The sequence below is a fragment of the Megascapheus bottae genome, chromosome 10 (assembly GCF_031878675.1).
Source record: "Megascapheus bottae isolate mThoBot1 chromosome 10, mThoBot2.hap1, whole genome shotgun sequence".
Taxonomy (NCBI): domain Eukaryota; kingdom Metazoa; phylum Chordata; class Mammalia; order Rodentia; family Geomyidae; genus Megascapheus; species Megascapheus bottae.
In genome coordinates this window covers 36,558,785-36,574,728 of record NC_143518.1, presented here as the reverse complement: position 1 = coordinate 36,574,728, position 15,944 = coordinate 36,558,785, and the positions used below count along the sequence as shown (strand labels likewise).

Sequence of the window (15,944 nt, the reverse complement as noted above, 5' to 3'; positions counted from 1 at the left end):
AGGATAAGGACAGCTTCTAAGGTCAAAAATGAAGGAGGGGTCATGTTTTCAGTTTCTTATTCTGTACTTGTATATTCTCCATGTTGCTTAGCTTTTCTTGCCTGACAACACCTTATCTGCAGTCATCCCTTCCCGCTGTCCCAGGTTTCTTTTTTTGTTTTTAATTGTCAGAATAATGTATAGGGGGTTACAGTTACATAATTCAGGCCGTATGTGTATTACTTCTCGTACACTGATGACCCTTCTCATGTTTTTGGCCCCATTTCCCTCCTCCCACCCTTTTGACCCAGGTTTCTCTCACTTGTGTCTTGTCACAGGTCCTATGGAGATATTCCATGAGAAGCCTCACCGAGCTTCCTGCAGTGTAATGGGAAGCCAGCAGTCCAGGATACAAGGACAACCCAGGAATGCCATCCTTCCTACCGTGCATTTCAATAGTTTCTCTTTTTGTCTGAGAATCACTCATTGGTATTGGCCAATTTGATTTCTGGATGCCTGTATGGAATGGCTCTTCCATTTCAATAGTGGACTAACGATAAAGCCCAGTTTTCATGTTTCTTTTAGAGATCTCCCATGACCTCTTCAGGGGAAACCATAGACGTCTTCTACTATGGTTTGCTGCATGTGTCATTTCCTGCTTGCAGTGCAGTTACTTGAGCCCTTCTTTCCCTTTTTATTTTTAAGTTCCTGGGGTATAGAGCATATTGCAAAGTGCCTTTCTTGTATATAGTAGTTCTTAGTGAAAAATTAAACAGAACACTAAAAAAAGTACCATGTTCAACTTAGATTAACTCACACTGATAAAATTTTTCCTTATATTCCTTCCTAACACTGTGATATTTGAAACATTATGACTCTCTTTGTTTGAATGCTGAAATAACTGAGAAATTCAAGTATCTTTTAATTCCCTCTCCCTGAAGTCCAAGGATGGTGCTAAAAAAGAAGAAAGAGAAAGTAAATCTGACTTTATACAGATTGAGTATATTAAAGTTTTCTTTTGGTGTCAGTTTGGAAAATTTCATTTGCCAATATTTTTACAAGTGATAAAACTTTATACAGATTGAGTATTTTGGAGTTTTCCTTTGGTGTCAGTTTGGTAAATTGCATTTGCAAATATTTTGTACAAGTTATAAAACTTGCCTAATATATTAGCAATGACTTGTTTATATCATTAAAATAGTTTTTTATCCTAAGGATTTATGTGGTTACTCTGACATTTCCATGTACATCAAGAATTGGTGATGTTTATCTGACATCTTCCAATTCTCCCACTACCTTCCTACCTACTTGTCTTTCCTGTCACTTTTCTTAATCCCTACTGAGCCCTCTTCTACCTTTGTGTTATTTATTTACTTATTTACTCATTATTTGTACTTTCTATATATGAGGCATGCTATACTTGTTTTTCTGTGTCTGTGTTATTTTACTTAAGAAGAGTCCTCCAATTTTAATCATCTTGAGGTAAATGAGAGGATTTTATTCTTATTTACAGATGGATAATACCTTATTATACACATATACACATATTCAATTTTCTTTATTCATTCATCTTTTGGTTGACACCTAGGCGTTTAAAGATATTGACCTTATAGAATTGGGACTCAACTTCAGGCTTTCCTCCAAAATATTGGCAAAATCTCCATTCTTCCACAACTCTTTCATTCTTCATGTTTGCCAAACCAGCATCTCATACATGAGGTCAAGGCCTGTCATGGGCAAAGGCCATTTAAACAATTGTTGTATCAGCTTTGATATCCTTTTCCATCTGAATACAGGGAAACAAATCCCTTGGGAGTCTGTTGAATTGATTCTGCCTTAGAAAATGTTAAACATTTATACTTCTACATGTCTGCTGCAGAGGTGATAAGAGGGATGGCCTTGCATATTCTTGAGATGTCCCCAGGATATTTTTCTTCTATCTTCATATTTCCATCAGTACTTTTAGTGGCACTGATCACTACCAACTATACCACTCTTGGCTGCCCCTCACATACACTCCTTTTATTGGTCAGGCTATGACATTTAAAAAAAATCTTTCTTCTTTTCTTGTTTCTCTTCTTGATTTCCACAACAAATTTAAATGAAACCATCAATTATACTATAGTCTAGTCTGAATATACTTTTTTATGAGAGAGTGTTTTTATTTTTATTTTATTTTTTATTGTAATTATTGAAAGGGTTACATGATATTTGCCAGATAGAAGGTGCATTAATTCACATACATTGATACCCTTTCACATGTCTTGGTACCCATTACCCTCCCCCCCACACCCCCCACCCATCTTGGTTTTCCCCCTTCCCTATCAAATTTCAAATAACCAAATACAAATAAATTCAATATATCAGATAACAAAGTGAGATACTGTAACAATATGAGATAACCAAGGGACAGCAAAGGAGATGAGAGACAACATAGTACATTAAGGACAACAATTATTCGTTATATGGCTTTTGTTTCAATATCCTGGAGGTCCTTTCAATTGGCTTCATACTATATGTCCTTATATATCAAGATTTTGCTTTATTGCAGATCTTTGCTAGTAGAGCCCAAGGTTTCTACTGATTATGACGAATGAGGGAAACCATTGAGCCTGAGTTCCTTTGAGTGTGGCTTACTTCACTTAATATGATTTTTTTCTAAGTATTTCCATTTCCGAATAAATGGGGCGATGTCATTCTTTCTGACAGCAGCATAGAATTCCATTGTGTACAAATACCACAACTTGTTGATCCACTCATCAACTGAGGGACATCTAGGTTGGTTCCATATCTTTGCTATGGTGAATAGTGCTGCAATGAACATTGTTGTGGTAGTGGATTTAGTATGCCCTAGTTTCTGGATGGTTGGGTAAATGCCAAGTAGTGGAATTGCTGGGTCATAGGGAAGTTCTATGTTTAGCCTTTTGAGGCACTGCCACACTGCTTTCCATAGTGGTTGAACAAGTTTGCACTCCCACCAACAGTGTAGTAGTGATCCCTCCTGGCCACATCCCCTCCAGCATCTGTTATTATTCATTTTCCCGATCCTGGCCATTCTAACTGGAGTGAGGTGGAATCTTAGAGTTGTTTTGATTTGCATTTCTTTTATGACCAGAGATGTTGAGCATTTCTTCATGTGTCTATAGGCCATTTTTGTTTCTTCTTCAGAGAAGACTCTCTTTAAGTCTTTGGCCCATTTTTTAATGGGATGGTTGTTACTTTGGAGATTAGTTTTGGAGTGATTCAATTTTTTGTGTTGTTGATATATTTTAGATATGAGGCCTTTGTCCGTTGTTTGGTTGGTGAAGATCTTCTCCCACTCTGTAGGCTTCCTAATTAATTTACTAGCTATGTCCTTTGCCATACAAAAGCTCCTCAGTTTAATGCAGTCCCACTTATCCAGCCTTTCTCTGATTTGTTGTGATTCTTGGTCCTTATTAAGAAAGTTTCGACCTGTGCCCAGGAGGCCTAGTGTATCTCCTATTCCTTCCTGTAAAGTTTTCAGTGTGTCAGCTTTTACCTCCAGGTCTTTGATCCATTTGGAGTTAATTCTAGTGCAAGGTGACAAAGAAGGATCCAGCTTTAGTTTTCTGCAGGTGCTTAACCAGTTCTGCCAGCACAATTTGTTGAAGAGGCTGTCTTTCTTCCATTCTATTTTTTTGGCTCCCTTGTCAAAGATTAGGTGGCCATAGGTCTGTGGTTTAGTTTGTGGGTCCTCAGTTCTATTCCATTGATCTTCAGGCCTGTTCTTGTGCCAGTACCAAGCTGTTTTGAGAATTATAGCTCTGTAATAGAGTCTAAAGTTTGGTATTGTAATTCCTCCTGCGCTATTCTTTCTGGTAAGAAGTGTTTTTGCTATATGGGGTCTTTTATTATTCCATATGAAATTTTGAATTGCCTCTTCTATTTCTTTAATGAATGCCATTGGGATATTGATGGGTATTGCGTTGAATTTGTAGATAGCCCTTGGCAAGATTTTCATTTTCACAATGTTGATTCTTCCAATCCTGGAACTTGGGAGGTTTTTCCATTTCCTTAGTTCTGCTTTAATTTCCTTTTTTAGGGTTTTAAAGCTTTCATCAAAAAGGTCCTTTACATTCTTAGTTAAGCTAATTCCTAGGTACTTTATTTCCTTTGAGGCTATTGTGAAAGGAGTTTCTTTCCTGATTATTGCCTCGTTCCTCTCACTGTTGGCGTAAAGGAAGGCAGTTGATTTTTGAGGGTTGATTTTATAGCCTGCTACTCTTCCAAAGTTTTGAATCAGCTGAAGGAGCTTGGGAGTAGAGTCTATAGGATTCTTTAAATACAGAATCATGTCATCTGCAAAGAGGGATAGTTTTATTTCCTCTTTCCCTACTTGGATCCCCTATACTTGCTTCTTGCCTTATTGTACTGGCTAGGAATTCTAGTACTATGTGAAAGAGTAGTGGAGAGAGTGGGCATCCTTGTCTCGTTCCTGATTTTAGAGGGAATGGCTTTAGATTTTCACCATTAAGTGTAATACTAGCAGTGGGTTTCTCATACACAGCCTTTATTACATTGAGGCATGTTCCCTGGATTCCTAGTTTCTCCAGAGCTTTTAACATAAAGGGGTGTTGGATCTTGTCAAATGCCTTTTCCGCGTCTATTGAGACAATCATGTGATTTTTGTCCTTGCTCCTGTTGATGTGTTGAATTATATTAATTGATTTGCGTATGTTGAACCAGCTTTGCCTCCCTGTGATGAATCCAGTTTGATCATAGTGTATAATTTTTTTGATGAGTTGTTGTAGACGGTTGGCAGTATTTTGTTGAGAAGTTTTGCATCGATGTTCATCAAAGATATACGTCTATAGTTCTCTTTCTTTGATGAATCTCTGTCTGGTTTGGGGATGAGGGTTATACTGGTTTCATAGAATGAGTTTGGTAAAGAACCTTCATTTTCAATTTCATTGAAGAGCTTGAGGAGTATTGGTGTGAGCTCTGCTTTGAAGACCTTATAGAATTCAGCTGTGAATCCATCTGGCCCTGGGCTTTTCTTAGGTGGAAGTTCTCTAATTGCCATTTCTATTTCAGAGCTTGAAATAGGCCTGTTGAGTTGGCTTAGTTCTTCTTGGTTCAGTGTGGGTATGTTAATATTGGCTAGGAATTCATCCATTTCATCTAGATTCTCAAATTTGTTGGCGTAAAGGTTTGAGAAGTATTGCCTCATCATATTCTGGATCTTGGTAGTTTCTGTCGTGATATTACCATTTTCGTCTGCGATTTTGTTTATTTCGATATGCTCTCTTCTTTTTTTTGGTAAGATTTGCTAAGGGCTTGTCAATTTTGTTAATTCTTTCAAAGAACCAACTCCTTGTTTTGTTGATTCTTTCTATAGTTTTTTTGGATTCTAAATCATTTAATTCTGCTTTGATTTTAATTATTTGCTTTCTTCTACTGGGATTAGGGTTGGTTTGTTGCTCTTTTTCCAGGAGCTTAAGGTGAGACATTAACTTGTTGGTTTGCAATTTTTCCAACTTGTTGGTTTGCAATTTTTCCAACTTGTTGTTGTAGGCACTCAGCCCTAAAAATTTCCTCTGAGTATTGCCTTTGCTGTGTCCCAAAGGAGTTGGTATTTTGTGTGCTCTTTACTGTTAAATTTCATAAACTGTTGGATTTCTGTTCTGATCTCTTCGATGACCCATTGGTGATTCAACAATGTGTTGTTCAGTCTCCATGAGTTACAGGGTTTTCGTTGGTGGAGATGTGTGTTCAGTTCCAATTTGATGCCTTTGTGGTCTGAGAGTGTGCATGGAATAATTTCAGTGTTTCTGAATCTGACCAGGTTTGTTTTATGGCCTAAGATGTGATCTATTTTGGAAAATGTTCCATGTGCTGCTGAGAAAAACGTATATTGTGTTGTTTCTGGGTGGAATATTCTGCAGATGTCTGTTAGATCTAGTTGGTCTATATAGTTGTTCAGTTGTAAGGTTTCTCTGCAGACTCTGACAAAGCAGTGGAAACACAGCAGCATCTGAAGGGCCGACCAGCAGCCAAGCTCCCCTTCTGAGAATCAAAAAGGCGCGGCTCCGCCCTTGGAGCCCATGTCCTCAGCTGGGCCCCGCCCCTGGGAACAGAGGGGTCTCCTGCTGGTCCTGCTGAGAGCCCCTGGAAACTCTCAATCCCCAGACCCTTGGCTTGGGGCTGCCCCTGGAAGCAGCACAGGAAAACGTCTGCCAACCGCGCTCAAACGGAAGCTCGCAGACCCATCCCATGGTCCAATGTGAGGCCCCTGGTTGGGCTAAGAGCTAGTTGTGCAGCAACACATAAGTTTTATTCTAATACTTTCCAAACTTTGTACTCAAATACGCTACCTACTTACCAACTTAGGTCAGTTATCCTTACGCTATACCTTTTCTTCATTACTACAATATTCTTACACTCCTACGTTAATCCTCTTGTACCTCCCCTGACCTCTCTAATTCTATTTTTCTATCTCTTGACCTCTGTTCGTCTTTCAACCCTTATACTGCATGGATCTACACTTGATTGCTGTTGAGCAATACTGTATATCTAGGTGTTTAATTATTCTCTAGGCTCAGAGGGACTTGAAGACAATAGAGATTGGATTGAGAGGCTTATTGTTTTGGGTATAAATCGCTTATCAGTGGATGTATTAGAGTGGTAATACCAATCAAAACTTGTGAACATCTAGTGTCTGCCAGCTACAGAGGTCTAGGTTGGTTATATCTGAAAAACTAGAATAGTGTTTAGTGTTAATCTTGCTCCCATTTTCAAATGGGCAGAACAAGAAACTCAAGAAAAATGTCAAATCAACAAACAACATCCCCCACCCAATGTAAACAGACAATGGAACAGTCACTGGCAAACCTAGAGGAGAGTCTTTCAAGTGCTATACAAATGCAATTGTTAAACATCATTAATGAAAAATGTGAAAATATAAAGAAAGAGATAATGGAGGAAGCCATAGCTGAACAAGAGGAAACCATAACCAAGGTGATAAGTGAAAAAGAAGAAGCCATAAAGGAGGCCATAATAAAGGTTTTTCAAAGAAAGATGGATGAATTCATAGAATCCACAAATAAAAAGGTGACCGAACTCCAGCAAATGTTCAAAGAAAATAAAGCTACTGAGCTAACCACTCAAATGGAAATCAAGGAGCTAAAGAAATCCATACATGATCTGAAAGAAGAGATGCAATGCATCAAAAATGAGCAATTAGAAACAAGGGAGATGAAAAATAAAGTAGATAGCTTTGATAGCAGGTTAGACAATGCAGAGGAGAGAATTTCTGGGGCTGAAGATAATTTAGTTATTATAGAGAAAGAACAGAAAATGAGTCAATCCAAATCTAGGAAAAATGAGAGAGCACTTCAGGAGGTCCAAGATATAATTAGGAAGCCTAATTTAAGGCTAATTGGTATTGAGGAGGGCGTGGAGAAAGAGATCAATGGTATTGGAAATATACTTCAGGGAATCATCTCAGAGAATTTCCCAAATATCCAGAAGGGCAGGCCCATCCAGATACAAGAAGCCTTTAGAACCCCAAACAGACCTGACCAGAAAAGAACATCCCACCGCCACATCGTAATCTGAACTGGATCAATAGACACCAAAGAAAGGATCCTAAAGGCAGCCAGGGAAAAGGGATCAGTCACCCACAAAGGCAAACCAATCAGAATAACCCCAGATTTCTCAGCAGAGACCATGCAAGCAAGAAGTGACTGGAAGCATATATGTCATGCCCTTAAGTCAAATAACTACCAACCAAGAATACTGTACCCAGCTAAGCTCTCATTCATAACTGAGGGAACAATAAAAACATTCCATTCCAGGGAAAAGCTGCAACAATATGTCGCAACAAAACCAACACTACAGAGAATTCTCAAAGATGTTCTATACACAGAAAACCAAAATAAATGCAATATAGGGAAAGAAATGGCACCTAAACAGCATACCATCTAAGGGCCACAAGAACTGTCAAGACACAGGCCCTAATAAAAGCTTTTAAAAATGGTAGGAACTAATAAATATCTCTCAATCCTAACTCTCAATATCAATGGACTTAACTCTCCAATTAAACGGCATAGGCTATCTAGTTGGATCAAAAAGCAAGAGCCATCGTTCTGCTGTCTTCAAGAGACACATCTTACCCAAAAAAACAATCATCTTTTGAAAGTGAGAGGTTGGAATAAACTCTATCAAGCTAAAGGCCCCCATAAACAGGCTGGAGATGCCATCCTCATATCAGATAAAATAGACTTCAAACTAAAATTAGTAAGAAAAGACAAAGAAGGTTACTACATACTACTAAAGGGATCTTTCCTCCAGGAAGACATAATGATCCTAAATATTTACACACACAATCCCGGAGCTCCAAACTTCATCAAGCAAACTTTACTTACACTGAAACCATACATAGATCGAAATACAGTGATTGTCGGTGACTTTAACACATCACTCTCACCTATGGACAGATCAACAAGGCAAAAACTCAATAGTCTGAATATTTTGTGGCTTTGAAAGTTGCTCTGTTAAACAAACTAGTTCATCATATTTGAGTTCAGCTTTCTTGTAAGTATCAGGGTGTGGACAAATATAGATAAATTCCTTGCCACTATGTAATCCAGTTCCCAAATGAGCCTTCATTTCTATCTAAATTCTGTCAGCAAGGTCTTTACTTGTCCATATTCCTACAGATACTCTGGCCTTCAAAAACTTACCATTAATTAGTTGTACAAAGAGTTTACAGCTCCATAAGTCAGGTTATGAGTATAAAACATCTCTGTCAATGTCACTGCTTTCATTCTCTCCTATAATTCCCTGATCATCCCTACATTCAAGTAATATACTTCAACTCCTACATAATGTACATTGAATATAATGACTTCATTTGCTTAACCTCCTCCTCCAATCCTGTAATCCCCTTTTACTTCCCTCCTCACAAACAGAGTTCCACTTCCCAGTATTCATTTTGTTAAACATTTTGGTCTTTGAGTCACTTCCCATTTTCAATATGCTTGATTTTCTGCACTTTGCTTATCATGACTCTTCTACTCTATTCCTTCCAACTACTCTTCTACATTTTTTCTGATTTTTTCATATATTTGTATTGTAATTAATAGAGGGGTTACAGTTATATTCGCCATATAGAAAGAGAATTACTTCACACCCCCTGACACCCCTTCTTATATTTTTGTCCCAATTTTCCTCCCACTACACCCCCCATTTTGTTTTCCCCCTTTCCTTTCCTATTTCAAATAAACAAATAAACATATATACAACATACCAGATTACAAGGCAAGATACTGTAGCAATATGAGAATAACCAAGGGACAACAAAAGAGATGAGAATAACAATACATTAAGAACAACAATCACATATTATATAGCTCTTATTTCCATATCCTGTAAGTCCTTTTATTTAGCCTCATCCTATATGACCTTATGTATCTGGGCTTTGAGCTATTGTAATCCTGTGCTAGGAGAGTCCTAATAATTACAAATGAGGGAAACCATTGAGCCTATGTTCCTCTGGGTCTGGCTTATTTCTCTTAATATGATGTTTTCCAAGTCTTTCCATTTCCTTACAAATGGGCCAATGTCATTCTTTCTGATGACAGCATGGAATTCCTTTGTGGATAAATACCACATCTTCTTGATCCAGTCATCTACTGAGGAGCATCTGAGTTGGTTCCATATCTTTGCTATGGTAAATAGTGCTGCAATGAACATCGTTGTGCTAGTGGGTTTAGTATGTCCTTGTTTCTGGACAATTGGGTAAAATCCAAGGAATGGAATTGCTGGGTCATAGGGGAGCTCTGTTTAGTCTTTTGAGGAACTGCCATACTGCTTTCCATAGTGGTTGAACGAGTTTACACTCCACCAATTCTTCTACATTTTTAGACAGGTTGCTTGCCCAACTTCCAGTGTGAATTTTTCTGTTTTCACTTTTACATTATTATAATGAAATAGCTCATAAGTTTATCTTAGAGAGAGTAAATGCTTATTTAGCTCATATTTCTGGAGTTTCAAATCCAGAGTTGGGAAGTTGCACTTTTAGCAAGTGTGCCAGATGGTAAAGATAGGAGTGTGTCTCAGAGTAAACCACTGAAACATGAGTGAGAAAGTAGAGAAAAAGAGGGCATGAGGGAGGGAGAGAGAGAGTGAGAGAGATCTGCAATACATCCTGTACACAACACATCCTGTGACAATTGTCTGGCTTTCTATCTTTTTCTACTGATTTCTCAAACTCCAAAGTGAGATTTCTGCCAGTGAAGACAAAGAATTGTAGGCTGGTGATGGATTTGGAGAGGGTTTCCATGGTGTCACAATGTGAACAATACTGGTAGTTCCTGGACACTGTGGCATAGGAGGGAAAGCTCATTGAGAGGCCATCTGGCCTCACTGTTAACACAGACAAATGTGAGTGTCAGAGGGGCATATGTTGCCCATTGGATATATGCAGTAAATAAAAGCATACACAAATGAAAGTTAAGACAGGTGCCAGTGGCTCACGCCGGTAATCCTAGCTACTCAGGAAGCTGAGACCTGAGATCGCAGCTCAAAGCCAACCCACCAACAAAAGTCCATGAGAGTCTTACCTTCAATGAACCACCAGCAAACCGGAAGTGGTGCTATGGCTCAAGGGTAGATAGATTGTTAGCCTTGAGCTGAAGAGTTCAGGGACAGCTCCCATGTCCCGAGTGCAAGCACCACAGCAAGACAAAAAAAATGAATACATTTTCTATTTAAAAAAATAAAGAATTGCTCCTTTACCTTTGTGCGTGTTAATTTAGGGACAGTACAACAGTAAATGTATTGTCTGGCTCTAAAAATGTTATATTATATTGTGCTGAGACGAAATGTTGACAGTAACAGAATTACTCACTAACCACACAGTAGATCTCATAATTTATCTATGTAAATTCAATTATAGACGAACGTTGCCTTTTTAGGATCATGTATATTTGGTGCTGGTTCTGAAGTTTCAACTTAGGGCCTGCTATCTCTTAGCTTTTCATTGCTCAAGAACAGTGCTCTACCACCTGAGCCACTCTCAGTGTTTTGTTGTTAATGGGAGAGAAGAGCCCCAGACTCGCTTGCTCAGGCTGGCTTTGAACTTCGATCCTCAGTTGTCAGCCTCTTAAGTGGCTAGGTTTGCAGGCTTGAGCCACTGTGTCCCAGCTGGAAACTGTATTTTCATTAACTTGAACATAGATAATGGTTTTCACTTTGATGTTACCTTTTGTCCTCTGTGATCACACAAGCATAGGGCACCAGTAGGATGTTAATCACGGGCTCAAAATATATTCCTGGGCAGCCAGAATGTTGCTCAAAAGAATATTTTCAAAAGCCCCCCAGGTGTGTAGCTGGGATTCCACACATGGAAATGCTAATCCCCAGAGTTCATTTTAGTCCTGAACATCCCTCTACATTTGGAAGCACTGTGATAGATGAGATTATCTCCATAAGCTCACATGCCGGGCAAGATACTTGGGTATTGATAGGTAATTTGATGATTAGATATATGAATGAGATGCAATAGAAGGGCTTATTTATATTTTACAGTCTTGTGTTTTGAGAATGGGTGCGATCTTATCACTAAGTCAGTGGTGGTGCCTAGAGCAGTCACAGGAGACATGAGACCACGATGTACAAAGGAACCAGGGAGTCTCAAGAAATGAGAAAAGAGAAAGTATGAAAAGGGCAGAGATAAGCTTCAGGACAGCAGGAATTGGGAAGGAAGATTGAATTGATTAGGATAAGAGACATGGTTGACAAGCAGGCAGTAGTGGCTCATGTCCTTAATCCTAGATATTTAGGAGACTGAGATCTGAGAAAAGCACTTTAATGCCAGTCTGGGCTTGAAAATCCATGAAACTCTTGTCACCAATTAAACCAACAGAAAAATCAGAAGTGGTGCTGTGGCTTAAGTGGTAGAGTGCTAGCCTTATGCTGAAGAGCTGAGGAACAGGGCCCAGGGCAAGAGTTCAAGCCCCATGACTGACCAAAAATTAAAAAAAAATGACATGGTTGAGTGTGGAGGTATAGTTGTGTATAGAAATGGGGCATCCATACAGCTTCCCCTTTTTAATTTTACAGCTACATGATGTGACCTTTCAATGTCACCTTCCAGTTTGTTTAAGAGCAGCTGAGGAAGAGAGGTATATGAGGGCAGAACTGATTGAAAAGAAGAGTGGCTGGACATCAGAGAGGAGGAATGGTTTGAGTTCAGATTAGAGGGGAAATGAGAGATTGAATAGGAAGGTGAGTTTGAGAAAATATAGAGGTTTTCTTGTGTTAATTGCTATGGGAAAACAATTTGTGGGAGAGGATTGTTGAGGAAGGGTAGCTTAGCTGCTCACAAACATCAAAGACCAGCTTTTTTAGACAAAGAGACACATCTGTGCAGGCTATGCTGTTTCTTCAGCTTTCACTGCTGGCTGTTCTTCTTCCAGGCAGCATCTGTGCAGAAGGTAAGGACATCTCTGACAGTTCCCCAGGAGGGTGGATTGGGGTGGACTTTAACAGGCTTTCCATGCTTCACTATGCTTCACATTTTCGTGCTCCACTATGAATTCTAAGATGCTTAACATCTGCATCTCTGTCTTGAAGCCTAGTTGATTGTATTTGAGGATGGTGCTAGAGCACCTGGGGCTCTGAATAATAAAATATTGACAAACTGTTTATTATGCTTCTTTCTATACTAACTGATTCATTTTCTATCTTCTCTCTTTTGCTTACCTTTTCACTATGCCACTTGACCTTCATTCAGCCATAGGCATCCATGAAAACACCTCCTTTCGTCTCATCCAGATCTCATACTATGCCAATAAATCTTGGGCACAAACCCAGGGCTCCGGTTGGCTGGATGAATTACAGACTCATGGCTGGGACAGCGAATCAGGAACAATCATTTTCTTGTACACTTGGTCCAAGGGAAACTTCAGCAAGGAGGAGTTGACAGACATGGAGCTGCTTTTTCGTGTGTATATAATTGGGATAACACAGGAGATTCACACCTATGCCAAAGAGTTGGGGTTTAAATGTAAGTTGAACTAATTCAAAGAATTTTTCCAAGGGTCTTGTAATTGCTAATTATGTTCTCTCCTTTTTATGGTATTTATGATTACCCTATCTTACTATAAAAGTCTCGATGCATAGCTCTCTTGAAATGTATCCTGAACATATGGTCAAAATTACCTACCTTTTGTTTCTTCAGCAAGTTTTTTTCTCCCTTGTTTCTGATGATATCATCTTTGGCTCATTCTCCTATGTAAGACCCTTCTTTCCACACTCTATTTCCAGACATGTGTCTTGGATTCTATTCTTGCGTTCATATTTGCTTATTTGAACTCTTATCTCATTTGCCATTTCCCAAGATCCCTTTGAATTACAAGTGACAATTGGCTGTGAGCTGTCTTCTGGAAAGAACTTCAAAGGCTTCTTTCAGGCAGCTCTGGAAGGATCAGATTTCCTGAATTTCCAAAACACAACCTGGGTGCCATGTCCAGAAGGTGGGACTCAAGCTCAGAAGGTGTGTGTTCTCCTCAATCAGTATGAAGGCATCAAGGAAACAGTGGAGAGCCTCTTGAACAAAGCCTGTCCCCGGTTTGTCTTGGGTCTCCTGGATGCTGGAAAGATGTATCTACAGAGACAAGGTCAGTTCAGCCCTTCCCTCTATGATGTTCTCTGCATGTCTTTCCCTTCCTATGCCCCTGGTTGAACTCTGGACACAGAAGAGGACAAGAGGGAGAGGGGTTGCTGGGTGAGAGGTCTTCAGTGGTGATAGGACGCTTCTGTGCATATTAGATGGATATCTGAGTATGGACACCGTGTTGTGTTAGGTTCATATGTGTCCTCATCTGCCTCCCTCTTGTGTTCTCTACAGTGAGGCCAGAGGCCTGGCTGTCAAGCTACTCTCTCCTTGGGTCTGGCAGACTAGTGTTGGTTTGCCATGTCTCTGGTTTCTACCCCATGCCCATTTGGGTGATGTGGATGAGAGGTGAGCAAGAGCAGGTGGACAGCAAACGCGGTGCCGTTCTTCCCAATGCTGATGGGACTTGGTATGTTCGTGTCCTACTGGAGGTGGAGGCTGAGGACGCTGCTGGACTGTCTTGTCGAGTGAAGCACGTCAGTCTAGGAGACCAGGACCTCATCCTCTACTGGGGTAAGGTTCGAGGTTGGGAGTGTGAGTGGTTTTCCTTGAGAGTTTATGTAGTGGCAAGGGAACGTTTGGTTATGTCAGATGCAGAAGAGGGATGCCAGGAAGAAATGCATGCAGGAATGGATGAATAATTCATGCACTGAAGGATTAGGGCACGAATAACATAGGATCCAAGGAATTTGGAGGGAAAGTTAAGAAATCCTTAGTTGAGTTGGGTGCTGGTATGCTTACAACTAAATGGGATGCTGAGATCAGAGAATGTTGTTTAAACTCAGCTTGGGCAGGTGAATCTGTGAGGGTTTTTTCTCTAATAAATCACCCTCAAATGTCCAGATAACACCCCTGCTCTGAAAATGCCAGGGAAAGAACCGGCACATATACACAAAAAAATTCCATAGGTACCTATAGCAATCGATTGATATCTGTGGCTGATCCCAATACACATGTGAAGTCAGGTAGTCAAGGGATGGAGAAGAATCATCAGGGATTTCATAGATGATTCGTATGGATGTCCTCAAAATCCACAGGCCACAGTGTTTCCATGACCTTGATCCTCTTGGCAGTGGTGGTCACCTTGATCCTTTTGGTAGTCCCGGTGTTATGGTTTAAGAAGCGTTGGTGAGTTCCTGTGTTTTCTTATGTTTTCAGTTTCTTTCTCTCTCTTTTTTGCCAGTCCTGGGTCTTGGATGTAGGGCCTGGGCACTGTCCCTGAGCTTCTTTTGCTCAAGGCTAGCACTCTACCACCACTTGAGACACAAAGCCTCGCTTTTTTCTGTTTATGTGGTAGTGAGCAATGGAACCCAGGGCTTCATGCACGCTAGGCAAGTGCTCTGCCACCACTAAGACTCACGCCCATAGCCAATGTCTTTCTTTCTTCTTTTTCACGAACAAAATAGTAATTGCATTTTCTAAACAATGTTATTGCATTTCCTTCTTAAGCATCACGATCATGAAGTTAACCAATGACAATAAAATTGGAAATGACCATCAGGTAACAAAAGAAGAGCATTAGAAATAGAGCCATACAATGGGTCAACTTAGGATAAGGACAGCTTCTAAGGTCAAAAATGAAGGAGGGGTCATGTTTTCAGTTTCTTATTCTGTACTTGTATATTCTCAACGTTGCTTAGCTTTTCTTGCCTGACAACACCTTATCTGCAGTCATCCCTTCCCGCTGTCCCAGGTTTCTTTTTTTGTTTTTAATTGTCAGAATAATGTATAGGGGGTTACAGTTACATAATTCAGGCCGTATGTGTATTACTTCTCGTACACTGATGACCCTTCTCATGTTTTTGGCCCCATTTCCCTCCTCCCACCCTTTTGACCCAGGTTTCTCTCACTTGTGTCTTGTCACAGGTCCTATGGAGATATTCCATGAGAAGCCTCACCGAGCTTCCTGCAGTGTAATGGGAAGCCAGCAGTCCAGGATACAAGGACAACCCAGGAATGCCATCCTTCCTACCGTGCATTTCAATAGTTTCTCTTTTTGTCTGAGAATCATCTCATTGGTATTGGCCAATTTGATTTCTGGATGCCTGTATGGAATGGCTCTTCCATTTCAATAGTGGACTAACGATAAAGCCCAGTTTTCATGTTTCTTTTAGAGATCTCCCATGACCTCTTCAGGGGGAAACCATAGACGTCTTCTACTATGGTTTGCTGCATGTGTCATTTCCTGCTTGCAGTGCAGTTACTTGAGCCCTTCTTTCCCTTTTTATTTTTAAGTTCCTGGGGTATAGAGCATATTGCAAAGTGCCTTTCTTGTATATAGTAGTTCTTAGTGAAAATTAAACAGAACACTAAAAAAAGTACA

The 15,944-nt window shown here is 39.9% G+C and overlaps 1 protein-coding gene across 1 annotated transcript; it reads left to right on the top strand.

The window, feature by feature from the left end:
• The first annotated feature begins 12,379 nt into the window (after positions 1 to 12,379).
• LOC150058073 (T-cell surface glycoprotein CD1c-like) lies at positions 12,380 to 14,753 on the top strand. Its single transcript, XM_090339842.1, has 5 exons — positions 12,380 to 12,440; positions 12,746 to 13,012; positions 13,347 to 13,625; positions 13,856 to 14,134; positions 14,659 to 14,753. The coding sequence occupies exons 1-5, from the start codon at positions 12,380 to 12,382 to the stop codon at positions 14,751 to 14,753; spliced, it is 981 nt and encodes a 326-aa protein (XP_090195968.1).
• Positions 14,754 to 15,944: the final 1,191 nt, after the last annotated feature.